Genomic DNA, 27803 nt, shown 5'->3' with positions numbered 1-27803 from the left:
GTTAAGGGAAAATGCCTCCCTCCCTAAACACTTTTTCTATTCTAGGGATCCCACTCCCACAGTCTTCCTGTTATGACCTCATTTTGGATGGCTATATCCTACACTCTGTTCCTGGGGAAAGCAGTGCTATTTCCCCAGAAATGCTGGCCCAGCAAGTCATAAAGAGAAAATGATGAAACTGGTGTCTCAGAGCAAATGAGGGAATAGATGATCTCTCCTTCCAAAGATTCCCCAGTCTTAGGAAAATCTGAAAGGTTCTCCACAGGGCCATTTCTCTCTCTAATGTGTTCATTAAGACTACCATCTCCAGCCTCAAGGCCTAACACAGAGATGAGAAAGGAGGGGTCAAGTGCACAAATACATCGCTTCTCTTCTCCAGTGACCGACTCACACACACACATTACTTGAACAAAACTGAAGTACCCCATGAAGAGAATGAGGCCAGGGTTAAAATAAAAGCCCCAAATAAATGCACCCCACCCCAGTCTGTTGGTTTTTCGTGGACTCTGGAACACAAGTTTGCCAATACTGAGTCCTCCCAGTTGTTGAAGGACAATCCTCCACAGCACCTTACATTTCTGACTTGTGAGTAAGAAGAATGAACTATCTGCAATACTATTTCACAGACGTATAACAAATGACCTCAGAAGACATAGAGAGTGTCTCTCTCCAGGGTAGAGGCAGATCTGTTTTCTGACCAGGACAAAGATAATGTCTCTTTGTGGGGCAAAGGTTGGGCACATTTGCTGGCCACTCCCTGAAAAGACTGGGTTCCTTAAGCTTGGAGCTCCTCAGCTGGACACAGACCCAATGCATGTACAGCCTCTACCTGGACCTCCTCCACAGTGCTCATGTGACCTGGCATGAACCCACGTGAACACAGAGCTCATGCTGCCTGCTGTGTCGTGAGTAATAAAGTCCTTTGTCTCCAATCCAAGAGTCTTGTGTCTTCTGTCAGCATCTGTGAAACTGAGGAGGTCTAAGCTTGTTTGCAAGCAGATGCTTTCTCGACACCACTTGCTTTAAGAGAAAGTAGGAGAGAGAGATACCAAGGACCTGGCATTGTGCTAGGTATGTGGATAAACATTTTATTTCATTGAGTCCTAAGAATAATCCTTTGAAGTATTATTACTATTATCACCATTATCGCCAACACTCTAACATCATCATCATCACTTCGTAAGAGAAGACAAAGGCCTCAGAAAAGTGATTTGCTTAAGGACACACAGCTAAGGAAGGACACACAACTAAGGAAGCCTTCTAAAAATTAAAAAAAATAAAATAAAAAAGGATGGTGTGGTTTTTCCCTTTTCTTGTGGTCCCAGAAGCCCTGTGGGTTTCAGTTCATTCAAGGTCAGGTTTTAATTTCTTAGCTGCTCAGTCTTTGCTAAGCTGCTTCCTCTGGTGCCCATTTTCTCGAGAAGTTCCAGAAGCTGGGCCAAATCTGCCTATGGTGAATAAAGCGGAAGCTGGGAGTGTCCCTCCTGTTCCTGTCCTGCAGCCTCCAGAGATGAGCCACCCCACCACCTCAGCCACAGCTTACCCACAATATCTTCATAGGCATTCTCTTCTAAAGTGCTTTTGGATCCAAACTTGGGTTGGCTCTCAGTACCATTCTCAGTGGGAGAAGAGGGGTACAGGGACTGGAGACTGGATGCATCCTCAAACTCAAAGGATTTTCTGTGGATAACAAGAGCAGGAGTCATTCCATCAAAACTAGATTCCACTCCCTTGTTGGGGGAGTGGGCAACAGCAAAGACCAGAGGTCCTCCTCATCAACCAGATACCAAGCAATGCATCAAGACAGACCAAAACTTACCATTCAAATGAGGAGAAAATGGTCTGAGAAGCCCCAGACTGGGTGCCTGCAAATAATGCCAGTAACAACTCCCACAGCTAAGAAGGGTGTTATGTGTCAGATGCTGTAGCAAACACACATGTACCTCATTAATCTTCACAATATTCCTACGAGCTCTTGTGCCATTTTATGAATGAGGAGACGGAGGCTCAGGGAGATGAAGTGATAAGAGGCAGGATTCACCCAGGCTGTCTGGCTCCAGGGTGTCAGCTTTTGACCTGGGCCTCCAAGGCTTGGAGCATATCATCCTTGAGAAGCACCTGCCAGTACCACAAGAATGGAGTACCCATTCTGCCTCTGGACTCCCCCATCATGCCTGCATCCTGGCAAGGGCTCTTGATCTAAACAGGGGGTAAGGGCTCAACAGTGGCCGGGTGATGCCTACGGCTGTTTGGGGTTCGGGAAGCAGCTAGTGGTAGATGGGTTGTTGGACAAAAAAAAGGCTGAGACCTCCAAAGAAATCACAGTGCTTCTGAGGTGGAACTAGGAGGACTGTTTTTAGTCAAGCTACTTCCAAGACCCAGCTTCCCTTCAGCTAGTCACCTGCTCCTTTCCATACTGCAAATGGCCATCCCCTCTACTGCAGAAATTTCCAAACCACAGCTTGTTAGCACCTCAGACAGCTTGAGCCCCCTGTACTCTCTACTCCTCCCCTCCATTATTTAAGACTTGACCCCTGCTGCATCCTCTCTCTCTCTCCAAGGCAGCTGCCAGCAGGCTCCTGGGGAGGGGGGGGGGGAAGGAGAGGCACGGACTAAAGACCTCCTCCCACCCACTAACACCTCCCTCCTCTTCTGGGTACCATTAGACATTTCAGCCTTTCTCTCTTGTTTAATGAAAACTTCACGAGAGTCTTAGGGTACAAGTCAAGGACGAATGGTGTCCTAAAACCACATTCTGTTCTCAGCTTGCCTGGCTACTCTGGAGCACTGGACACAGCTGAACACTCTATATTGGCACTCTCCTTCCTTCGCCTCTATGACATAGTCAATAGCCTCTTTGGCAATTACTTTTTAGGATCTTGAGAGAGATTCACCTTTTCTACTTGTCTTTTAAATGCCAGGGTCTCTCAGAGTCCTGTCTTCAGGATTCTCTTTCTCACTATGTACTTTTGGGGGCCAAATACTGATGGCCATCGCTGAATCTACCATTCTTACCATGATGGGTCACAAATCTGTCTCTGACCCAGACTTCTCACTGAGTTAAATATCCAATGGTTGAGTGCAGTGGTTCCTGAATGTGGGCCCACAGAAACTATTGGTCTGAGATGAAGCTCTCATGGATATACATACAGTTCTTGAGTCAGTAAATGAGATACAAATCATGTTCAGCCAAATTACCCTTGAAAATCCCTTAGGTAGGCACCACATTGAAGACCAACACGGTGTCTTTGATTAAGACTAATACAGTCAGTTTCTCCGGACTTTTTAACAGATTTCTTTCCCTTCTGTTGAATACCTGAAGAAACATTTGGCATGCATTTTTAAAAATAAGGTATGTTAAATATAAGATTCATACCTTACACAATAGAAACAAACTCACCATCTCATGCTCAAGGGAATATGTCCACTGTTTGAACAGGCAAATAAAATACCCTGCACTTTTTGAATGGTCTTCCCCCCACCCCAAGAGCACAGATGTTTCAATTTGCGAAGTTAATTCTTATGTGAAGTGACCCTACCATATATGGGGTGTGTGTGTGTGTGTGTGTGTGTGTGTGTGTATGTTATGTATAAATGTAATGTGTGGGGGAGTATGTATAAAACCTTCAGGCTGATGTACTCTCCTGCACTCCCTTTTTCCATCTAGCTAAGTGCAAATTTTTTGCTTTTCTAAATTTAGCTCAGCAACCCCCTCTATACGGAGGCTTCCATCACTCCCCAGCCTAATTTAGCTGCCTCTTCCTTTGGGTCTCTTTAGCACCCTACGCTGACAGGGATTCACATCACACAGAGCAGCATCTAGGATTTATTTGTGTATCTATCTCCTGTACCACATCAAGAATGGAAGAATGGAAAAACCATATCTTATTTGACCCTGTGTCCCCTTAACCAGTACAAGGTTTGGTGCATGGCAGGCTTTCTATGGGTGTTTATAAAAATGGATAAATAAGAACAAAGCAAACACTCTTGGCAGGTTGTTAAAGACTTAAAAGCCAGTGAGCACACTGGGGTGAACCAAAACATCGGATTACCCTTAGCCAAGGGCTCTTCTGGCCCATGGATCTGAAACTTTCTGATGTTTTCTTCTCATGGCTGAACTTTTTCTCATTCCAGTTATCTATATGAGAAGGGTTATGCTGGATGCAGCCTGAAATTGGGGTCCAATGGAAGAATCCCAAGAAGTGAAATAAACCCAAATGCCATCTGACTTTGGTTTAGAAGAGAAAGGCAGTGAGGGAGAAGGGGATAGGTTCTCCCAAGGAGGCAGGCCCCCAGCCTACCTCAATTCAGAGAAAAAGACACCTGTCAACTTTTCCCAACTCCAGCAGCTATAATTGTGGTAGTCCAGGGTCAGGAGTGCTGAGACTGACCAGGAAGCCAATGAGAGTGTCAGGACAAGTCATCTCAGACATGAGCAAGAAACCAGTAGAATGTTCTTTGACTCCTTTTTCCACCAGTCTCCCCTTTCAGGATCCAAGGATCCCCTCTCCCTCTAGGGCCAGGGTCCCTAAATGCCAGGAAGCCCTCAGGAAAGAGAAAATCACCTTAAATATATCAATCTACCATGTTAATGACAACATGCAGTATTCGGATGGTGCTTCCCTCAAAGAAATAAGTTTCTAATGCTGGCATTTCAGGTGGTCATGAGGCTAAGATCCTACTAGTAGTCCTTTTATCTAAAAGGAAGGTGGCCCAACCCCTCCCTCCCACAGGGACGAAGGAAATTCCAACAGGGCTCAAGACACAGCCCGACTATCCCCCAAAGGCCAAATCTAGCCCACACCTTCAGTAGACAGCATCTGAAAGAACTGCTTTCACCCTCGCACTCACATTTATGTATCGTTATCCTGCAAGGGTAGAGTGATCTCTTTTTCACCTAACTCATGTTACCACCTGACAATTATTCACTGCTTCAGGACCTAGGGAGCAGTCCTGGCTGCGACCCACAGTTACAGTCTGCTTCTGCATCTTCCATTGAAAAGAAAGCCACTGTGCCCGTCTGTTGAGACACTGGAGGAGCATTCGTTACCTGCTCTGGGACTTGCGGTGACCACGCAGGTCCTTCTTGGGTCTCCGAGTGACTGGTGGGGCTGGGGTGGAGGGCAGTGGGGGTGGAGCAGCAGGTGTGGGCGAAGGAGGTAGACCATTGCTTGGCTTACTCTTGGGGTTCTTGTCAGCCTCATATTCAAAGGTGCGCTTGGGTTTGGGGACAGGGTTCACAGCGGGATCAGGGGAGCTCTTGGATGGCAGCAGCTGAGAGCTCGGGCTATTTCCAGGGGTCCCTGGCTTAGTGGAGCCACTGCCTTCCCTCTCCAGGGGTGGGCCTGCCTCCCCCCCAACTCCGGCCACTCCTCCTGCCCGGCTGCCAGTGCTCACACTCGTGCTCCCCGTCGGTTCCTCCAAGGTGCCCAAGGTCCCAGTCTTCCTTCTCCCTCGGTCTACACTGTAGCAGCTGCTGGGGAGCTGGGGCAGGCCCCGGCCCGGCTGCTCCTTCAGGGCCTGTTCAATTTTCTGGATCCGACTCAGCACTGCGGAGCTCTCTCTCCTGCTGCCATGCCCCCTGAGGAAGGCGCCGGGCTCACCCCGGCCTGCCCGTCTCTCCAGCCGATAGAAAGAGTCCCGGACAGGGAGCGCCTCTCCCTCCTCCTCGGTCTCAGGGTAGGAGCACTCTGAGAAGGTCCTGCTCATCCTCCGGAGGCCCTTGAAATCGAAGGCTTTTTCTGAGCTGCAGGGGGATGGCGCCACGCTGGGACAACCCTCACTGAGCGCCCACTCGCCCCCGGAGCCCTCCCGCTTCTCCCCGCACACACTCATCCTGGGCGAAGCCTCTCGGCGCCCCTCCCATGCTGAGATCTTCTCCCGGATGCCCAGGCTGTGGGCACGGGTGCCGGTGCGGTTCAGAAAGCAGCTCCGTGGGCCGGTTGTTGGCCCTAGGGATGGGGTGCTCTGGGCAAGGGGGAGGCAAGCAGCTACTCCCTCTACATCCTGGGCTGCCCCCGGGACACCGTCCTTCTGGTCCTCTCTCTTGCACACCGAAGGGCTTCTGTCCAAATCACTGAAGCTGGTGGTCTTGAGGGGACAGACGGGTGGTGAAGTGTCTGGGGAGGGAGCTTGAGGATCTGGGGGTGAAAGATCACGGGGGTGCCAGTCCTTGAGGAGCAGCCGGGAGCTGGAGCGGCTTGGGTACCTGCAGGCAGACGTCTCGCTATCACTGAGCGGGTAGATGGGACTCCTCGGTGGGGACAGGACTGGAGGTGGAGAGACTGACTGAGACCTAAAAGCAGCAAAAATGAAAACAGGAAAAGAAGAGAACATGGCAGTGAGTGGCCTGACAGCCAGAGGCCTGGTGTTCTATTTCTGGAGCACTCCATATCTCTTTCCTGTAGGACACCCAAGCTCCAAGTAATACACCTTTTGAAGCCATCCTCAACGAGAGGAACAGCTCTGTATCCACCGCAAGGCAAACTCAATGGGTCTCTCTGCCCAGTTCAATCCCAGAGGCCCTGAGCCCCATGTGGGACAGAGGCCAGCTCTGTGTCAGGTGAGAGAAGCCCAACAAGCAACCCCTGCCAGCTAGGGAAGCAGTAAGGCCAGGGGTGTGCTGCGAAATGTTTAGCGATCTGCCCTCTGAAAGAGAAAGCACAGATCTGTACCATGCGCCAAACTCCACGGTATAAATATTCCAACGTAGCCTCAAGGAACACGGCACTGGGAAGGAATGCTGGTGTTGGGTTCTCAGGAGCTGCTAGAGAGCATCTCTGACACCTACTTCCCGAGGCACCCCAAATATACACCTGAGCCCTTGGATCTGAACAATTAATTCCCCATCTCCCCTGAAACTTCTGTTAGCAGCACAACATACTGTCTTGACCAGAATTCAGATCCCTGAAGGTCTCAAAAAGCATCAGAAGGGTCCCTCAACAAAGAGTCCTCTCTGCCCTGTCAGCAAAGATGCCTCTGTGGAGCAGAGGCCACCTCCTCAGGCGGCTCCACCCTCCAGTGGCAGCGCCCCTTCAAATGAGCACCAGCCACTTCTCAGCACTAGATCCACATATAGGTCTTGGTGCATATGCGGAAGAGTTCTAAATAACTGGTTTTACACATATTATGAACTCATTTAGTCTTCACAAAAACTCTACACAATTATTATTGTTTATTATCACTGCCTCCACGTTACAAATGAAAACCAGTGAGCCACAGAAAGGCTAAATACCTCATCCAAGGTCCCTCAGCTGGTGAGTGGGGAAGCCAGGACAGGAACTTACAGAGTATTATGCTGCCCCTCTCAAGAGGGGGCAGTGGCCTCTGCCATCTTTGTGAAATGTCTAAGCTCCTGGACATAACCCAGGAGAAGTTCTCAGAGAACTTTGCACAGCCCTGTCCCAAATGTAGCATTTATAAGTATCAGGGAACTGTTCCCCCTCGAGACCTCTAGACCTCTTCCTTACTAGTCCACAGTCTCTTCCAGGTGGGAGGACAGACACATCCTCAGTAACTAGAAGGTGCTCAGTGAATGAAGGATAAATAAGAAAGGAAAATGTAAAGGTGAGCTTATTGACAAGAACCATGAGCAGACTTCCCTTGCAGTGCACTTTTCTAGTTGTCTGCCAGGGTAACCACTGTCAACTTTCAGTGCTCTTCTCGAACAGTTTCAGTTCAAAGACAGCAGGGTCTTGCCAACACCGCATGCTACAAAGGCCTACCTGACCCTAATGCTATGGCCCTTAAAGCTGGGCGGTAGCCTCACAGGCTCGAGTGCCATGCCACCCACAGGAAGGCAGCCAGCTGCCCTTGAGCCAGCCTGCTGTCACTGCTTGCTCACACACAGAAAACTGGAGCTTGGGTGAGTCAGGGATTGGCCGACAATTCCCTGTTGGGTCATAGCCTCTGGCTGCCCCCGATCAACAGGAAACCTCAACATGCTTAAGTTGTTTTTAAAAGGGCAAGTCAAACAAGAGCCATCCCACGTGTACATGGGCACAGATGAGAGAAATTCAGTGCCCAGCCAAGCCGATGACCAGAGACTCTGCTTAGCAAGGATGTGTGAAAAGAATAAGCCTCAGCACTCCCTAGGGTAGGCAGCAACAGGGCAATGCGCCAAACTTGAGCCTGGGGAGATCCCAACCTACTCACAATCAAGGGAGGCCTTAAGTCCCTCATTTACTTCACAGAAACATGGATGCCAAAGGTCATTAGTCCAGCCTTGTAAGCCAGAAGTGTCTGGACTCCACAAAGGACTCTAAATTTCCATTATTCTCTTTTGGAGGGGGGAGAAGATGCCTTTAATAGAAAACAACCTTAACATGTGTTTATTCATTCAATGGTATTTAGTGAGCACCTACGATGTGCCAGGGCCTGCTCTAGGCCCTAGACACAAGAATAAATAAAAGAGACAAAAATTCATGTCCTCAGGAAACAGAAATGCTAGTGGGCGAGCACAGGCATCTAAAGGAAGCCTCCTGCATATGCCTCATCTCTCTAGACATTTTGATATATGTTCCCCTGGGAACATGTCTCCTCAACCCCCAAGGTGAGAATTCACTAGGCCATGAAGGCACTGTACTTATGTGGTGGGAGGGAGACAGGTATGTAAGGCATGGCTCCCACAGGTGGGAAAGAAATATGGTAAGGCCTGTCTGATTCCAGCATGCTTTCAAAACAAGTGATTCTCTAACTTCCCTTAGTAGTTCCAACATGCAGAAATCTACACTGGGTAAGAAATTCGCTCGATGCCTCAATACCTAGCCTGCTTTAACTGGAGTTTACATTCTCTCCTCTCATGAAGAGAAGAGCCTGGCCCTTCTCCTTAAAGTTTCTGGTCTTTGTATCATGGCTGATTTGCGGCCAGGGCTACAGGTGCTCTGCTCCCTGCACCACCTCCCCACATGGGCCAGGCCCAGTGTGCTCTAGCAGCTCGGGAGGGAAGAACGGGCCTGGCCAGACTGACACGGAGCCCAGGCAACCCCAGGTTCTTCACAGAGGAGGCAGCATTCACTCACTCCAAGGTCCTAGGGATAAATTCATAAACAACATAAATAAGGCCTAGCCCTCATGTGATACTCAGTTGATGGTAGAACTCACCACTTTCTCTCCATGTTTCTGATTCTACCTTTTTAAGAATGTGACCAGAGACAAAGCCACTCACTCTGAAGTCTTTAGTTTCTTTTTTTTTTTTTTTAATTTTATTTATTTATTCATGAGAGACAGAGAGAGAGGCAGAGACACAGGCAGAGGGAGAAGCAGGCTCCATGCAGGGAGCCCGATGTGGGACTCGATCCCAGGTCTCCAGGATCACACCCTGGGCCAAAGGCAAGTGCTAAATCACTGAGCCACCCAGGCTGCCCTGAAGCCTTTAGTTTCAATTCCTCAAAATTGTTCTGACTACATCACAGGGTTGTCATAATCAGCAAATGAGACTATGGATGTGAACTGATATCATATACTATAACTCACTATGACTGTTAAGTATCATTAGTATTAAGTTTTTCACCAGGAATGCTAAGCCACTTGTTCTCAAAAGAGGGTAAGAACATTATAAAGCCTTAGGGTTCACGTTTCAGAGTAGCCACCAACAAGTTCTGTGACTTGGAGCAAATAACTTTAGCTCTTTAAACCTCAGTATCTTCATCTGTTAAAATGGAGGTTAAAAGAACACACATTTCAGGGGGTTATTATAAGGAATAGGCACAAAACACATCAAGTGTTGACCTTGGTGGCTAACACCTAGAACAAAGAGCTTATCTTTGTCCTTGGATTCTGAACATCTGGGGTGGAAGGAGAAAGGAATAAATTTAAAATGGTTGTAAATCCTTTGTGGCTCATGGTATCAAAAGGTGGATTCTATTTTCCTGCCCTTCAAGTCTAGGTTGACCTTGTGATTTGCTTTGACCAACAGAATGAAGTAGAAATTAAGCTAAATCTCAAATTTGAGGCCTCAAGAGGCCTTGCAGAATCCTCCTTCATATACCTGGAATGCTCCCCTGAGACTGTCATGTGAGGAAGCCAGTCTAGTCTTTTAAAGGATGAGAGGCCATGTGGAGTTAAACTGAGGCCCCCGCAGCCAGAAGCCAGCCCCAGTGTAAGCTTGACAGGGGAGTGAGGTCACCTTGGACCCAACGGAACTTGGCTACATGAGAGACTCCAGAGGAAACCAGTAGAGGGAGTGCCCAGTAAATGCACAGAAGCATGAGAAGTAATAAAGTGTTCTAAACCACTAAGTTTTTGGGTGGTTTTCTATGCTGTAATAGTAAAATGATGCAGGTGAGAAAGGTCAGCCTTGTGCATAATTGGCCTGCCCTATCCCACTGCAGAACCACACTGCCCTGGATCTTCTATCCCCAGTGCCTGTCTCTTCAGCTTCCCCACAGACTAGCTTCCATGGTCTGGATATTTGGATCTCGCTCTCTCTACTAGGACCTCTGGCATGAGAATCTCCTCTAAGCACTCCCTGCAAATGGAACTAATTCCATAATCCCAAGAATAGAATCAGCTTCCATCAGTCTTTGCCCCAAGTTGAAGGAGGGCTCAGAACAACCTGTTAACCTAGAAAACAAGGAGGCTTAAGGAGGGACATGGCAATGAGGATGCATGGTTCTTCGTGGCAGTGTTTACATGGCAGGTGGCATCTCCTGGGCATGGATGGGAATGGGTGCTCATTCACTCGTAGGAGCCAGTCCCAGCTAACTACTTTCTAGTTTCTCAAATGCAGCCTGGCAGTGAAAGTAAAATAATCCCGCCCCCTTGATGGGCAATGGGAAACTGTGGCCACATGAATGGTGGTGCTTGGATCCAAATATATACCAGGTGCTATTTTAGGCATCAAGGATTAGCAGAGACTAAAATTAGACAAAGTCTCTCTATAGGTTATAGTCTGGTGGAGAGAGGCAGTGTGGCTTTACTTGTTTACAGTGAACAGACAACAAACAAACCAACACTGAGAGATGGATATGGAGACAATGCAGAAGAATAAAGCAGGGAAAAAGGAGAGAGATTCACAGTAAGGGAGATCAGGGCAGGCCCCTCTGCCAGGGATGATGTGAATATAACCTTAAGCAAGTAAACACTGTGTTTACTCAGGGGAGAAATGCTGCAGGCAAAGGAGCAGCAGGGCAAAAGCTTGAGGCAACTACATACTTACTGTATTCTGAGGGCAGCAAAAAGCCTAGTGTGGTCAGAGTGGAGAGAGAAGAGGAGAGGGTTGGGGATTAGTCAGAGAGGCACCAAAAGACCCTATGGACCAATAATAAGACTTGGGCTTTTACTCTGAGAGAGAAAGGAAGTTCTTGAAATGTATGAGCAGAAAAATGATATGCTCTGATGTCACATCAGAGAACGAAGTGCAGGGATGCAAGCATGGCAGCAAAGAGACTACCTAAAGTGTACTGCAATAATCCAGGCAAGAGATTATTATGGCTTGTATTAGAATGGAGCAGAAGAGATGAATCTATTTTGAGAGCTGTGCCAATAGGATTTGCTGATGAATTAGATAAAAGGATGAGAGACAAAGAGAAGTCAAGGGTGATGTCAAGGTTTTCAGCCTGAGCATGTAGTAAAATAATAGAGTTAGGGTTATAAATCTCCACCTAGGAGTCATCAACAGTATATAGATATTATTTAAAACTATATGACTATGACTAATATCAAAAGACAAAGAATAACAAGCATTAGCAAGCATATGGAGAAAAGGGAACCCTTGTGCACTTTTGGTAGGAATGTCAATTGGTGCAACTACTATGGTTAAACAGTATGGAGGTTCCTCAAAAGATGAAAAGTAGAAATACCATCTGATGTAGTAATTCTACTGGGTATTTACCCAACAAAAATGAAAGCAAAAATTCAAAAAAAGAAATATATATTCTTATGTTTACTGCAGCATTATTCACAACAGCTGAACTATGGAACTCTATGACTGTATGATCTCATCTAGAGTCAGGAGCTACAGAAACTCAAGGACTGAAATAGAGCATTCCAGTACTTCAAAGTCAGGTAGAGGGAGGAGGAACCAGTGGAGAATGACAGAGAAGGGCACGTAATAAGGAAGAATGAAATTCATAAAGACTCATTCCCTGAGACCTTTAAAAAATAGGGAGTGATCAACTGAGTCAAATTTACTAACAATAGAGTATGGGGAAGACTGAGAAACAGGTGATCATTACATTTAGCAACACAGAGGATGCCATGACCTTGAGAAAAGAGATTCTGGTAGAGAGGTAGGAAGGGAAGCCTGCGTGGAAGGAATTGAAGAAAGTGGAATGAGAAGGTGAGACAAGGCATCTCTTTCAAAGGGTTTTCCTAAAATGGGGAACAAGGAAATGAGGTGGGGGGTAGAGGAGAACGTGGTACAATAGAAGCATTTTGTTGGTTAACTTGAACCAGGAGATATGATACAGCATGCTTAAATGATGACTGGAATGATCCAGTAGAGAGAAAAGCTATCAATGCAGAATGAGAGAGAGCAAATGTAGGAGCAATGTCCTTAAGCAGGCGGTAAAGGGGATGGGGATCCAATGCCCATCTAGAGGGTTGGCCTTAGATAGAAGAACCCCATTTGCTCTCATTCCCATTCACCTGGGCTGAATGTCTTCTCACATGGTCTCATCATATGCTTCCACCATTGGCTTTTACTGCTTCATGTTTTCTTTTTCTTTTTTTAAATTTATTTATTTGAGAGAGAAAGAGAGAGAGAGCAGGATGGGGAGGAGAAAAGGAGAGGGAGAGAGAAACCCAAGCAGACTTCTCACTGAGTGTGGAACCCAATGTGAGGCTCAATCCCATGATCTGAGATCATGACCTGAGCCAAAACCAAGAGTCAGATGCTTAACTGACTGTGCCACCTAGATACCCCTACTTCATGTTTTCCAACTTGTTCCACAGAGGAGAGAAAAGGTCCAGATTTCTTCTTGGTTCCCCATTCCTTCAAGCATCTGTACTCAGCTCCTTCCCTAAACACACTGATCTACTTAATGACTGAGTCCTACCAATTCTATAACCTTCACATCTCTCAGATCTGTCCCCTTCCTCATCAGTGTGTCAGTGTGTCAGTATCAGGAAGAGGACCTACTGCTACTGCTACTTCCTTGGTTCAGATCTGATCTTTCAACAGGACTATTAAAATGATCTCTTAATTTCTCTACCTTCAATCTTAACCCAGTTCTAGTCAGTCTTCTCACCTTCTCACCTTCTGACATGTTTTTAAAATACAAAACTCAAAAATAAATAAATAAACAAACAAACAAACAAACAAAACTCTTCAAGCTTGAAACTTCCCACTGATCACAGAAGGAAGTGCAAATTCTCTGGCAAGGATAGGGCTCCCCATGATCTGGTCCCTATTTTTCCTTTGTCATCTCATTCTTTTCCTACATATAATCCCCAAACCCACCCACATCAAAATCCTTGTTTTTCATGCCTCTAGGCCTTCACACATTGTTTCCTTTTCCTAGAATTTTGGCTTGTTCACTTACACATCTCTGTAGCTCTGCTCTGGAATCTCTCTTGACCCTACCCCCTTCATCCAGGTGGAGATGGCCAAGTTTTGATGCCTCCACTGCACCAAGAAAAATGTCTGTTATAGTACTTGTAACATGTTATTGGACTATATTGTTTCCTCACTTGCCTCCCTTACTAGGCTATGAGTGGATCTAGTTGAAGGTGGTGATGGTGTCTTATTAATCTTGATATCCCTTACTCTTTGCACTGCATCTAGAATTTAGTAGGAATCAATATGTTGAATGCTAAATGAACGAATAAAAAATAAATGGTTAGAGATCCCTGGGTGGCGCAGCGGTTTGGCGCCTGCCTTTGGCCCAGGGCGCGATCCTGGAGACCCGGGATCGAGTCCCACGTCGGGCTCCAGGTGCATGGAGCCTGCTTCTCCCTCTGCCTGTGTCTCTGCCTCTCTCTCTCTATCATAAGTAAATAAAAATTAAAAAAATAAAATAAAATAAATGGTTAAGACCTAGGTCTCTTTATGCCTTCCCAGGATATTGTTCAGACTCCCCTGCCTCCCCCTGTGACATATGACCTGAAGAACAACACAAAAAGTTACACAAAGCACTTAGTACAGACTAGCATGGCTGTTGGTTCCCAAAGCCCCCTCCCATAAGGCAAAACTCATATACCAGACCAAGAGTCTAGAAACTTGGGTTTCCTATGGTCCTGGTTCCCTCACTTTCTGAATGTCCTCATGGAAAAGTCATCTCAATTCTCTGAGCCTCAAATTCTTTATCCATAAAAGCAGGAAAACACTTGCTCTGAGTATTCTTACATACTAGCTGTGTGGCTAAAATGATACACATTTAAAAAGTGCTTGAATACCATAAATAGCTCCAGGCAGGTAAAAGAAATATAAAAGTAAAGATAGCACAGTGAAAAGACACCTAAAACTGTGCTCTGATCATCTTTTGCTCTTTATTCTAAAATCCCAGGCTTGCCTCTGGGGAAATAGACACTCTGAAACTGGGCACTCATACCACCGCCTTGTCAGCATGCAGCCAGATCTGCTGCTCAGCACAGGCATGGATGCCAACACTGCAGCACGTGACTGGCCAAAATCAACATTTATAGGACAGGGAGTAAGGTATAAAAAAAAAAGGTGGGGGAGGGGGGGCGGGTAAGATAAACAGATAAAAAGAGAAAGGGGGAGGGGAGAATGCAAAGGAAATTTAAGTAAAACAGAGGAGAATAAACACTCACATACAGACAAATATATAAGACAAGTGAGTAGGAAATAGAGTATGAACTAAGGGTATGAAAAGAGAAAAATTTTTTTAAAGATTTTATTTATTTATTCATGAGAATACATAGAGAAAAGAGAGAGAGAGAGGCAGAGACACAGGCAGAGGGAGAAGCAGGCCCCATGCAGGGAGCCCGACGTGGGACTCGATCCCGGGTCTCCAGGATCACACCCTGGGCTGAAGGCAGCGCCAAACTGCTGAGCCACCTGGACTGCCCTGAAAAGAGAAATTTAAAGAAAAAGCAACATGTGTAGTATGTGTATACATAGAAAGTGAGAATTAAAATGCCAAGTATGTGCCCCTCCCTCTGGTATTGTTTCATAAGAACACAACACAACCCTTCACTTAGTGATCAGGACCACAGCAGTAAGCATTCATGCCAAGGGATGCCCCATATACTGCCAAGTACAGCCAAAAACTATCTGGGAAGGAAGACTATTTTAGTCCTTGGTAATGAGAGGTTTCTGAACTCACCATGCTCTGGTGACAGGGCTTCTGAGTGTGTCAGTATCAGGAAGAGGACCAAGTTGGGGCCAGTTGGGGAAGGCTCCCATGGGTCTAGGAAATAGTCCCAGAGGTAACCAGATGGGCTGTGGATGCCATGAAGCAAGCTTGTCTGCAGATTGAGGTTACGCAGAGCCCAGCTTCCAATATGCTTAGTCTCTACTAAACAGGTGTCTAGCCTGTTCCCCGGGGAAACTGCCTGGGAGTTGGCCATTCACCATTCTAAGGCTGTTCAATGAAGATGGGCCCTTGCTGACTCAGTGGACATCAGCATCCTCCCACCACACAGTGACTGCCCCAACAGTGAACCCAACATTCTCACTACATTCCCTCAAGGCTGTACTCTGAGGCACACAAGAAGGAGAAGGACAGGAAGGCTGCGGGAGTCCCATGGCAAGTCCAGAAGCTTTTTCCCCAGGCCAGAGGAGGGGCTCAGCTCAAAAACTCCCACTGACATCCCATGCTGGGATAGTCCTGAAAAAAAGCCAAAGGATGGGGTGACACTCACAACTTGGCCTTCCTGTTCCCAAAGCAACCTCATCTCAGATGGATCCAGGATAACCTCATCCTGCAAGTGAGGTTACCTATGGGCCACCATCTACAGAGACTCTTGAGGTCAAGCATAGCTTGTCAGATTAAGTAGTATGGTAGCTAGGGTCAGAGCAGAAATTGTCACCTTTCCACTTCCAAACAAGAATCTACCAAAGCTATACCTGCCTGCCTTCCCGCTGATTTCTAGGGAAGCACAAAGAGGATGAGTGAGCTCTTCTGTGGGTCCTCTGAGACCTCTAAGTAGTAGCCACAATGAACTCAGAGTATTTAAAAGATGGAAGTCTTCCCTGAGGCTGGTAAAAAAAAAAAAAAAATGATACCTTCCAGGGATATCCCCAATACCCTAGTCCAGTAAAAATGGGACTGCTCTATAAAGCAGAACCAGGTACTATGCGAAGCCAACAGGGAGAGAAATGTTCCAGGAAACCATACTAAAGATACTTGTGATGGTTTTAAAACATGGTCTCCTGGAGGCGCCTGGGTGGCTCAGTCAGTTAAGCATCTGCCTTTTGCTCAGATCATGATCCCAAGGTCCTAGGATTGAGCCCTGCATCAGGCTCCCTGCTGAGCAGGGAGCCTGCTTTTCTCTATCACTCCCTCTGCCCCTCCCCACCTCTCTCTCTCTCTCTCTCTCTCTCTCTCTCTTAAATAAAATCTTAAAAAAAAAATGGTCCCCCAATCCTTTGACATGCCTCCTATAAAAATCATCCCTTTTCTTCAATGCTTGACCAATAGAACACAAGTGAAATGAATTTGTGCCAGTTTTCAGACCCGAGCCTCAAGAAACCGGCAGCTTCTACCTCCTATCTCCCAAGCTGTGAGGAAGCTCAGATCATGCAGAGAGGGTACCTATAGGTGTTTAACAGTCTCAGCTGAGGTTCCAAAAATAGCCAACATCAACTCCCAGACATGAGACAAGACACCTCTAGGTGATACTGGCCCCTAGTCAGTGAGTCATCCTATGCCTTCAAGTCTTTCCAGGCAAGGTGCCAGACACTGTGGAGCAAGACTAGCCATCTCTGCAGTGTTCTCTGAATGCCTAGGCTACAGAGTCTGTGAGCATAATAAAGTGGTTATTGACACCATAAATTCTGGGGTAGTTCTGTAGCACTAGGTAAGTAGAACAGTTTTTGGCATTTAGGAATAGGGGGGGCTGTTGAAACAAAATCCTAAGTCACTGACTTCGGGACTGAGCGACAGGCTGTCAGGAGGGGCTTAAGGGAAATCAAGAGAATGTCAGTAGAAGCTAGAGGAAGGGGGACCCTCATAAATGCTGAAAAGTTTGGTAATTTTGTCACCAGTAGTGACATGGAAAATAGGAAATATACCTAATTCAGTGACCCAGCTTAAAGCACCTCAAAGCAGAGCACTCCAGGTGCTGTCTGATATCTTAGCTGCCTGCAGTAAAGGAGAGAAGGGAGGAGCCAAAAAAGGCCTGTTTAGTTGTCAAGCAACACTGAAAGGAAACAGCAATGAAAAAGGGCTTTCTGCGTTAGAAAGAAACACTAGCTTCTGTTTCTCTAGACAGCACAAAATTCTCAAATTAAGAAATGGCTTCCAGACTGTGGTGGCAGTTTTATTGTGTGTGTATGTGCATGCTGGTGTGTAAACTAATCAGATGGTACACTTTAAATTGTTCCATTTACTGTACTCTCATTATCCTTCAATAAATCTCTTTAACAAAAATCTAGAGTAGGACTAGATCTCTGTCTAGTCCTAAAAAAAATCCTCTGTCAAGACCTAAACAAATGGTTTCAAGCATTGCCTCAGAGAGTTGTACGGAGAGACAGGCCAAAGGCCTTCTAATGATCTTAAGGGTGGCCTTAAGAGGCATAGGCTTCGGAGACTCTTAAGAACCCCTGGTCCCAGAGGGTTCTCACGGGGAACCTAAAGCGGGAAGGGGCTCGCGGTGAAGTGATTTGTACCTGTGCCTTCTGTCTACTGCGGTGGATAATAAAGTGATCCAGAAGAAACCCACCAAATTCTTAAATGGAGCATATCAGCTGGGACTGGAAAGCACAGAGGTGGTCTGAAATGAAGTGCGGACCATCTGGACACGTGAAATATTATGGACATGAAGCAGATGGAGAAAAGTACTCACCTGTAAGAATGGGCTACTTTTGAGAGAAAGGGAGTCAGAGTCAGGACAGAACCAAAAGCCCTGAGGGTGGAGCCAGAGACAAGGTAAATGCCTCCCGGGCTGTAAAACCAAGACTTCACCGAGGAGCTGCTAACTTGTGCCTCACTGCATGTACGGATTACAATGGGCCAGTCACAGCTGCGTGGTCTCCAGTTTTCCTTTCTGAAAAGGAGTATCTACAACAGTTATTCTGGGCCTGTCCCACCAGCTATTCCGGGCGCAGGTACATATTCTCTTTCATTTACAGACCTTCACACCAAGAGGAATAGTGCTCAAGGAGCTTCATGCACTGAAAGAAAGGGACTGTACCCAAAGAGTTTCCATCCACACCCAAACCAGACATACATGATGAGATCTTAGACTTCACATGGATGCCATTAATAAGATAGACTTGGGACCTTAGGGGAGAGACTGAGTGTATTTCATCTTCGGGAAGGATGTGAATTTTTGTGATCAGAGGGCAGACTACGGCAGACTGCATTTTCTTTTCTTTTCTTTTCTTCTTTTTTAAGAATGCATTTTCTAAAGAGAGTGACCACAACTCCTATCCCATCTCACATGGCTTTCTACTAAATGTGAAGTTGATAGTCCTCTCATCAAGTGGGACTGATCTTCCCTCCTCTTGTGTGATATTGTGATTTATAATAAGAAATACAGAATTGGTCTTAGACCCATTTTTGGCACAGGTCTCCTAAAACCCTTAGAATTGCCTAAGTGATAACAGCAATCAAGGTGTCTTTTGTCATGTAAATGAAGTGACTTGTGGGACTACACCTAAGCCTGGCCTCTGTTTACCAGGAAAACCAACCTTGTAATTAGAGGGTTAGAACTTTCTGTTGTTCTCTTCCCCAGAACTCCAGGGAGGGGAAATAGACTGGAGGTCGAATCAACCACTAATGGCCAATGATCTCATTAATCATGACTATGTAACTGAAGCCTCCATGAAAACCCAAAAGGACAGGGGTTAGAGAAGTTTCAGATTGATGAATCAGAATGCTTCTACATGCCACTATGCCAGACCCGAGCTCCCAGGGACAGAACAGCCTTTGTTTGAGACCTCACCCTATGTATCTCTTCATCTGGCTGTTGATTTGTATCCGTTAATATCCTTTGTAATAAACTAATATTCTCATGAGTAAATGGGTTTCCTGAGTTCTGTGAGCCACTCTAGTAAATTCATGAAACCAAGGAGGGGTTCGTGGGAATTTCTGATGTTTAGCCAGTCTGTCAGAAACACAGGTAACAACCTGGGCTTGAGATTAGCATCTGAGGCAAAGGGCAGTCTGTAGGACTGAGAGATCCTTAACCTGTGGGATCTGATGCTATCTCTGGTAGATAGTCTCAGACAAGTTGAATTGTAGGGCACCGAGCTGTGGTCAGAGAACTGCCTAGTGGTGCAGGGGAGCGCCCTCACACACACTACCAAGTTGGAACTAGGTGCAGAGCTCTTTTATCACCTTCATCAACAGTGTAAAACAGAACAGCACCATGCAACTTCTGAGGCTAGGTATTAAAATGTCATGCATTCCTGCCTAGATCTCTTGAGGTGCTCACTCTTGGAATCCAGACATCACGCTGTAAAAGCGTGCAACCAAACACAGAGGCCACATGTAGGTGTTTTCCAGCTGAGGTTCCGGCTGACTGCCAGCATCAACAGTCAGACATGTAAGTGAACAAGTCTTCAGATGACTCCAGCCCTTAGCCACTGAGTCACCAAGGCTTCAAGGAATAGAGACAAGCTTTCCCTAATGAACCCTAGCCAAATTGCAATTTGTGAGCAAAATAAATGACTATTAATATTTTAAGCCACTAACTTTAAGGCTGTTTGTTATGCAGCAATAAATAACCATATACTACTGACATTATGGTTGGACTCCAGGAAGAATCTCAGGTAACAGGGGGCTAAAGCCACAGGTCCTCCTGAGAGGTGGCCTGCCACACAAGGGCAGGCTTTGCACCACTATCTTTTACCCACAGCCACCACTCCCAGGAGCTTTTCCCTATTTGCTAGCTCTTATCCTCCTCCTGAAATCTAGGGCAAAGGGTCCAGATCTGTGTCCACTTTAGCAATGGGACCCCAAGACCTCTCTGGATTTCACCATATTACAAACCAATGCCTTCCTCTGCACAGAAATCTGCAAATGTGAGTTGAAATTATGGTTCCACTGTCAATTAGCTACGTGGGTATTAGCTTCCTCCTATGCAACAAGTAACTGAGCCAAAAGAATCCCAAGACCCCTCCAACTCTTACATTCCAAAAGAGTATGTGCTGGGCCTCCAAAGAGTTCCAACTGAGTAGGGGAAATAAGACCCCCACAAAAATCCCCCCATGAGGTACTATATGGTAAGTGCCACTTGGAGGCTCCAAACCAAAGGTTCTAAGAGTGAATACAGAGAGGAGGGAAATCCTTCTTAACTGGGTGGTTAACAAAAGCACTGGGAAGGAAGTAATATTTGCACCTAGACTGGCAGAAATGTCAGGTTTGAATTAGACAACAGTGAAGAGTTAAGAGTAGAAAGAAAGACCACAGCTTTTATAAAAGCCTTACAAGCCAGGCCAAATTTGACCATATCACACTTGACAATAGTTTCTGAGAAAGAAGATCCCAGGAATGTTTAGAGGGAGGTGAATGTAGTGGTACAATAAAACGACAGAAGGATCAAGAGAGCTAGGCTTGAGTTCTTTCTCCCATTAGCTTTGTATTTCGGAAGGGCACCTCTTCTTTTTCTACATCTCAACTTCGCAAAACAAGTGGGTTAGACTGAATGAGTTCTCAGATTTCTTTCAATTCTGCCTTTCTAAGAGTTTGGGAACTGAATGGAAAGGGAGCCCAAAGTTGGTAAGACCTATTAGAACAGTACTACAAGGACTCAACTAGCACAGCAGCCTATGTTAGAAGAGACTCATCTCTTAGACATCTAATCAAAAGGCCAATAAATAGTTATCATCTTCCACATACCAAGCATTATTCCAGGCTCAAGAGAGATGGAAAGAAGTCAAAGTCTGTGACCCTAAGAAGTCTACATTTTTATAGGCACCCAAGTTTCTCACACCTACATCCAGAGGCAAGCTTCCCAAACATGATACTGATAGCCTGTATTTCCATGGGGCAATGACCCAAGTGCTGGAGGTTCACAGTGAAGAAGCTGTCAAGGAAATCAGCAGGCATGACGAGTCTTCTGAGAACAGGCCCTGTTGCCTGCCAGGCCTCACAGCACAAGTTTAATCTCCTGAGAGCAAGAAGCAGCGAAGTTTGCCCCATTTAGGTGGCTGAATTAGCTTTAAACATAACACTTCCTTGTTTGCAAGGCACCACACCAGACCACTTCTAGTCTCACCCCAGGTCATCAACAACAACATCATAAAGCCCGACCTCTGAAATCCAGGGGAGCTTTGAGAATTCCACCTCCCACCCCCAGAATTGGATGCAGCCAAATCTTCTGAGCTGGAGTGGGAACAATATTCAGGGAGGGTACCTCTGGCAGCTGAGGGTGAAGCAACGTGCCCATTTTGCCTCAACAATAGAGAGAAAGGGAAACCTGTTCCAAAAGACCAAAACCTAGCAAAGAATAAAATTCATTTGGTGGTTAAATGAAAAGGCTTAGATTTCCTCCTTCTAAATATCCTGCCAATCAAGACTGGGTTACAGAGGAAAAATAAGGAAATAAATTAGCAAAATAGCCATAAGAACCAAAAAAAAAAAAAAAAAAAAAAAAAAAGGAATCCAGGATCTTTAACCCATACTGGCTCAGGTGAAGTCTCATTCAAGTTAAGGACACAAACTTGCAAATACCTATCTTGCCTGTTCCACAGGGTCTCAGCTGTCCTTTCCCATGCCCCAGAGGACCTCCTCGCCTCCAAGTGAGATACAAATGCCTCAGTATCACTAGGTTCCTCTGTCTCTATATGGATGACATGGGGGACCCCAAAGCAGCCAAGGAATTAAACACTCGGCTTTTCCAGGCCCTAGCACCCTTGCACTCCTCAGCCAAAGTTCCCTGACACACCAAGGAGTCTTTTCCCACTGAGATCCCTGGGCTAGTGATGATAAAAAAAAAGGGGGGGGGGGACCTCAGGTCATTGCCAAACATCTACTAAAAGGTCTAAGAGATTCAGGTGCCAAGGTCATTAATCCAAGTTGTAAAATGCCTTGAAGAAAAAGAATGGATATTTCTTCTTTCTCCCCCATTGTCTTTCACAGAGCCTGGCATCTGGGAGGAAAGCCTCCAAAGTCCACTGACAATGACTTCGTAAATGAACTAATTTACCACCCTACTCAGCTCAAAGAACACCCTCCAGAGATGGCTGGGGTAAAGACAGCCAGTGAACCCACTAGATAACAATTTCAAAATAACACCTACAGTACAGCAGTAGCCTCTGAGAGAAGGTATAGCTATCCCTGGAGGCCTGTGACTCCAGCCCATGAAAGAACAGAAGGGAAGCAGAAATATAGCAAAAAGCAAGGGAAGTGAAGACTTAAAGGGGAGGCTGGAAGGATGCTTTTTTAGGCACATCAGAGGCTCAGATATTTACAAACATCACTCGGAAGCTAAAGGAGGAGCAATTTCTAAAAATATTTAAAACACATAGGTACATATTCCAAATAAAAACAGGTACCCATTGGTGGACCTGATTTAGCTTTGTGACTTGATGTAAAACTTGCATCTCTCACTCTACCCCCTCAAATAGTGGAAATTGCAGGGGGAATGAATATTTAAAAGAGTTGAGGGCTGCTGGTATGGTAATTTCTTTTTTGTTGTTGTTTTTTAAGATTTTATTTATTTGAGAGAGAGACAGAGAGAGTACAAGCGGGGGGGGGAATAGCAGAGGGAGAGGCAAATGTAGGCTCCCCACTGAGCAAGGAGCCCAAAGCGGGACTCTGGGATCATGACCTGACCCAAAAGCAAGACACTCAACTGACTGAGCCACCCAGGCGCCCCTAGTATGGTAAGTTCTAATTCAGGTTCTAAATATACTATTTCTTTACAATTAAGAATAAAACTATACAGGGATCCCTGGGTGGCGCAGCGGTTTGGCGCCTGCCTTTGGCCCAGGGCGCGATCCTGGAGACTCGGGATCGAATCCCACGTCAGGCTCCCGGTGCATGGAGCCTGCTTCTCCCTCTGCCTATGTCTCTGTCTCTCTCTCTCTCTCACTGTGTGCCTATCATAAATAAATAAAATAAAATTAAAAAAAAAAAGAATAAAACTATACAATCACAAATAATGCTTATTTTACTCATGTGATCTCAGATTTATAAAAAAAAAAAAAAGGAACCTTAGTTCCCAGTCTCCATCTGCCAAGTAAGTCACAGTAAAACATGCCATCAGACTGGTAAGAGCCCAGCAAAGTGGTTCCCAGAAGCAGACAATGGGAGACAAAGACTGAGATCTAGATCTGTTTCTGCTGTGCCCACCAACATGCCCTGGGAGAGTTCAGGTTTTCTACCTGTTTTACCCAAGAAGCTGTTGGTCCCTGCCATTCTCTGCTTTGCCCAGTTCAGGGAAGCAAGTATGCAAGAAACTGTAGGTTAGAGGAGGTCCAAGGGCAGGAGGTAGGGACTGTTCCTGTTGGTCTTGCTGCTGCAGAGTAGTTAACCAATTTGTCTACCTAAGTTCTAAGATGTTAAGTACTTAACACTTCAGAACCTCTGTCTGGTTGACACAGTCCATCCAGACCATTTCCACCAGGACCAAACCTGGAATGTGTGGTGTAGGAAATTCCTCCTGTTTCCTGAATGTGTGCCTCATTCACACCACTCACTCCTCAGAAGCACAGCGCAGAGCTCCATTCTGTCAACCATATGTTGATTCCAGCTCTGAATGAACCAAACATCTACTACCACCTCTGGACCTGAGTGTGCCACATCCCACGGACTCAGCCTGGCACTGCACAGCCCGGATACCCAGAAAGGAATAGCCCTATCCCAACCTAAGCTGAGCATCCTTCTCAAAGCTATCTATTCTAGTGGCTAAGGTCCCAAAAGCCACATTTATCCACCTTAGATTCAACAGAAGGGGCTAGAAAAGGTACATACATGGCTTTAATAAAAGAGCCCAGAGGTTCTTCTAAGACATCAGCATCCAGCCTTGACTAAAACTTGAGAAGCCCTGGTGAGAGCTGTACATTGATCTTCCAGCTCTGGAAGCTTTTATCTCATCACAGGAAGAGAGCTAACATTTATTGAGAAGCTTTATGCCAGACACTATGCTAGGCACTGACATATATTATTTCATTTAATCCTCACAGCAACTCTGTGAGATACTTACTATTATTATTATTTCATAGAGGAGTATCCAAGATTTTGGAGGGCTTAGGAAAATGCCCTGAGATCTCACTATTTGGAGGGTAGTTAGTAGTTAGGGCTTAGATTTGAAGCCAATTGTATATGATTTCAAAATCTGTGGTTTTTCTATCATTCTACATTCCACTTTTAAAAAGACAAAATCGGGAAAGTGGATTATAGCTTACATTGACTGAAAATCCCCAAGCTGCTTTGTTTACAGCCCAGCCTAAATTTTTATAGAACCTAGACTTCTGCTTGCAAACTGTGTTAATATGCGTAACTGTCTCCCCACCCCAACCCTCAGTGTGGTCAACCTCCCTCACTACAGTGTAGCCTAGCTCAGGCACAGGCCCCAAACTGTCCCCATCTTAGGAAAAGGATATAGCCAGGAAAATGCTGGCTTCATTCCTGGAGCTCTAGGCTCCTCCAATAGCACAAACCAAAGTCTGTTTTGGGCTCTCTTTGCTCTCTGCTATGGACACTTATAGAAGCAAAAAACGGCATGTATATTAGAGATGGCTTCTGCTCATAGTCAGCATGAGTAGGGACCACATCATTTACCTGGATAACCATCAGAGTCAAGATGATAATCACTTATATTCTGGACCCAAGCCATCTGGCTGTCCTTTGATGGCATCCTTCAGTGAACCCCATTCCCCCAGCAGTGCTCCCCCTACTCACCTGCTCAGAGTCCCTCGAGGGGCCTTAGTGCCTCCAGCTCCGTGGGTGATGCTGGAATTCTTGTTGGCAGTCATGGTCATTTCTGCTCTCTGCAAACCCAGAGCCCTACAAAAAAGACAAGGCCTATTAGCCAAGTTTCCATGGGTAGCCAAAAGTACCTCAAACATTTCCAGATGACCTCCAAAACTGCCAAGAGAGTTTCTGTGGCGGGTGGCAGGAACCACTTTCCCACATATATTTAATTCCATGTGTTATAGTTTAAGAGCCTCGAGGGACCCCTGATCCTGGTTAGGCAATGAACTAACAGATAACTTATCACTTCACAGAAAATCATAAAACTCCATTTCCATTCTACCTCTTCTCATTTCTTCTCATGTCCATTCTACCTCTTCTCATTTCTTCTCATTTCCATTCTACCTCTTCTCCAAACTTCTAGTATGCCATAGAGCCTTGACAAATTCCATCCAATTTGCATACCTCCTGAACAACTATTTATTCAGTATATTTCTTGAATCAACTTGAAATTGACTTGCTTGTCTTAAAAGATTTAATCTTGTTCTATACAATTAATCATTTAGTCACTCAACAAATATTTACTGAGCACTTATGTCCTAGGTACTGCCACCCAACAAAGAATGAAACAAAGTCTCTGCCCTCAGAGAGATCACATCTCAGAAAAAACAGACAACAAGGCTGTACATGTCACATGTATGGGATACATCAGTGTACATTTATGTTTAATATATAGGGTGATGATAAGTGGTATGAAGAAGAAAATGAAGCAAGGTAAAGGGAGAGTGAAGATCTGTTATTTGAAATAGAAAGGTTCAGGGAAGAATATCCTGATAAAGTAATATTTGAGCCAATACCATAAAATTATGAGCTATCATATTTTTTCTAATACCCATTAAAATAAAACTAATATACATTATGGTATTTAAGTACCGATGAAGTGAAAAATGTCCATTCATGTACCATATAGAGTTAGCATATATATCATTCATCCTTTAGGGAGCATTACTTTATGTTAAAATAATAAAAGGAAAAAAAGGTTAAAACTTAAGAAATAGAATTCTCTTATTTGCAAATGATATGATCTTGTATATAGAAAATCCAAAAGATTCCACTAAAAAATTCTTAAACTAATATATAAAAGTCAGGCAAGTTTGCAGGATAGAGTAATATTTTAAAAATCAGTTTTACTTCTAAACACTGGCAATGAAAAATCTGAAAATGAAATTAAGAAAAACAATTCCATTATTAATAGTAGCAAAAAAAATCCTTTAGTATTTTTAAGAATACTTAGAAAAATACTTGGGAATACATTTTTTTTAAATAAAGATTTTATTTATTCCTGAGAGACACAGAGAGAGAGGCAGAGACACAGGCAGAGGGAGAAGCAGGCTCCATGCAGGGAGCCCGATGTGGGACTCGATCCCGGGTCTCCAGGATCAAGCCCTGGGCCGAAGGCAGGAGCTAAACTGCTGAGCCATCCAGGGATCCCCTTGGGAATAAATTTAACAAAAAAAGGGGATCCCTGGGTGGTGCAGCGGTTTGGCGCCTGCCTTTGGCCCAGGGCGCAATCCTGGAGACCCGGGATCGAATCCCACGTCAGGCTCCCTGCATGGAGCCTGCTTCTCCCTCTGCCTGTGTCTCTGCCTCTCTCTCTCTATGTGACTATCATAAATTAAAAAAAAAAAAAAATTAAAAAAAAATTTAACAAAAAAAGTGTAAAACTTGTATATTGCAAACTATGAAACATCATTGAAAGAAATTAAAGAAAACATAAATAAATAGACATCCCATGTTCATGGATCAGAAAATTCAAAACTGTTAAGACAGCAATATCCACTAAACTGATTTATAAATTGAACAGAACATCCATCAACTGCAGAAACTGACAACCTGGTCCTAAAATTTCATTGCAATCTGAGGGATCCAGAATAGCCAAAACAATGTTGAAAAAGAAGAATAAAGTTAGAGAACTCAGACTAATTTCAAAACATACTACAAAATCACAGTAATCAAGACAGTGTATACAGTAATAAGAATAGAAATAGAGATCAAGGGAAGAAAATTGATAGTCTAGAAATAAACCTAAACATTCACGATCAATTGATTTTCAACAAGGATGCCAAGACTATTCAATAGGAAAGAAATCTTCTCAACCAACGGTGCTGGGATAACTGGATATTCATATGCAAAAACTAAAGTAGGACTCTTACCTCATACCACACAAAAAAATAAGTAAAAATGGATCACAGACCTAAATATAAGAGTTAAAAATTACAAATTAAAGACTAGAAGAAAACAGGAGTAAATCTTTATAACACCAGATTAGGCAATGGTTTCTTAGATATAACAAAATGACCAGCAAGAAAAAAGAAATAAATTGTATTATATCAAAATTTAAAAATTTTGTGCTATAAAAAAAACACCAAGAAATTTAAGACACCCACAAATGGGAGGAAATTATCTGCAAATCATGTATCTGCTAAGGAGCTTGTATCCAGAATGTATAAAGAATTCTTTCAATTCAATAAGACAAATAATCCAATTAAAAACTAGACAAAGGATTTGAATAGACATTTCTCCAGAGACATAAAATCGGCCAATAAGCTGACGAAACAATGTTCAATATCACTAGTCATCAGGGAATTAGAAATCAAAACTACAATAAGTTATTACACTTCACACCCACAGGGATGACTGTAATGAAACAGACACAGAAAAACAAATGTTAGTGAGGCTGTGGAGAAACTAGAACCTTCACTTATCACTAATGAGAACGTACAATGTGCAGCCATTTTGGAAAATAGTTCGGCAGTTCAGAAAAGTTGTTCACAGAGTTACCATATGACACAGCATGATGCACTCCTAGGT

The 27803-nt window shown here is 44.8% G+C and overlaps 1 protein-coding gene across 5 annotated transcripts in view; it reads right to left on the bottom strand.

Moving 5' to 3' along the window:
* The window catches only part of DENND2B (DENN domain containing 2B), a 147494-nt gene that overhangs the window by 28758 nt on the left and 90933 nt on the right, over window positions 1-27803 (bottom strand). For all 5 annotated transcript variants that reach the window (XM_072725688.1, XM_072725687.1, XM_026008301.2 and 2 more), the window contains 3 exons: window positions 24921-25025; window positions 5051-6295; window positions 1544-1680 (listed from right to left, as the gene is read on the bottom strand). In XM_072725688.1, the coding sequence (XP_072581789.1) occupies window positions 1544-1680; window positions 5051-6295; window positions 24921-25000 (1462 nt within the window). In that variant the 5' untranslated portion in view covers window positions 25001-25025. The remainder of the gene's footprint in view (window positions 1-1543; window positions 1681-5050; window positions 6296-24920; window positions 25026-27803) is intronic.

This window comes from Vulpes vulpes, chromosome 11 (assembly GCF_048418805.1).
Source record: "Vulpes vulpes isolate BD-2025 chromosome 11, VulVul3, whole genome shotgun sequence".
NCBI classification, from domain to species: domain Eukaryota; kingdom Metazoa; phylum Chordata; class Mammalia; order Carnivora; family Canidae; genus Vulpes; species Vulpes vulpes.
The sequence above is the reverse complement of the archived record's forward strand: the minus strand, read 5'-3'. Positions and strand labels throughout refer to the sequence as shown.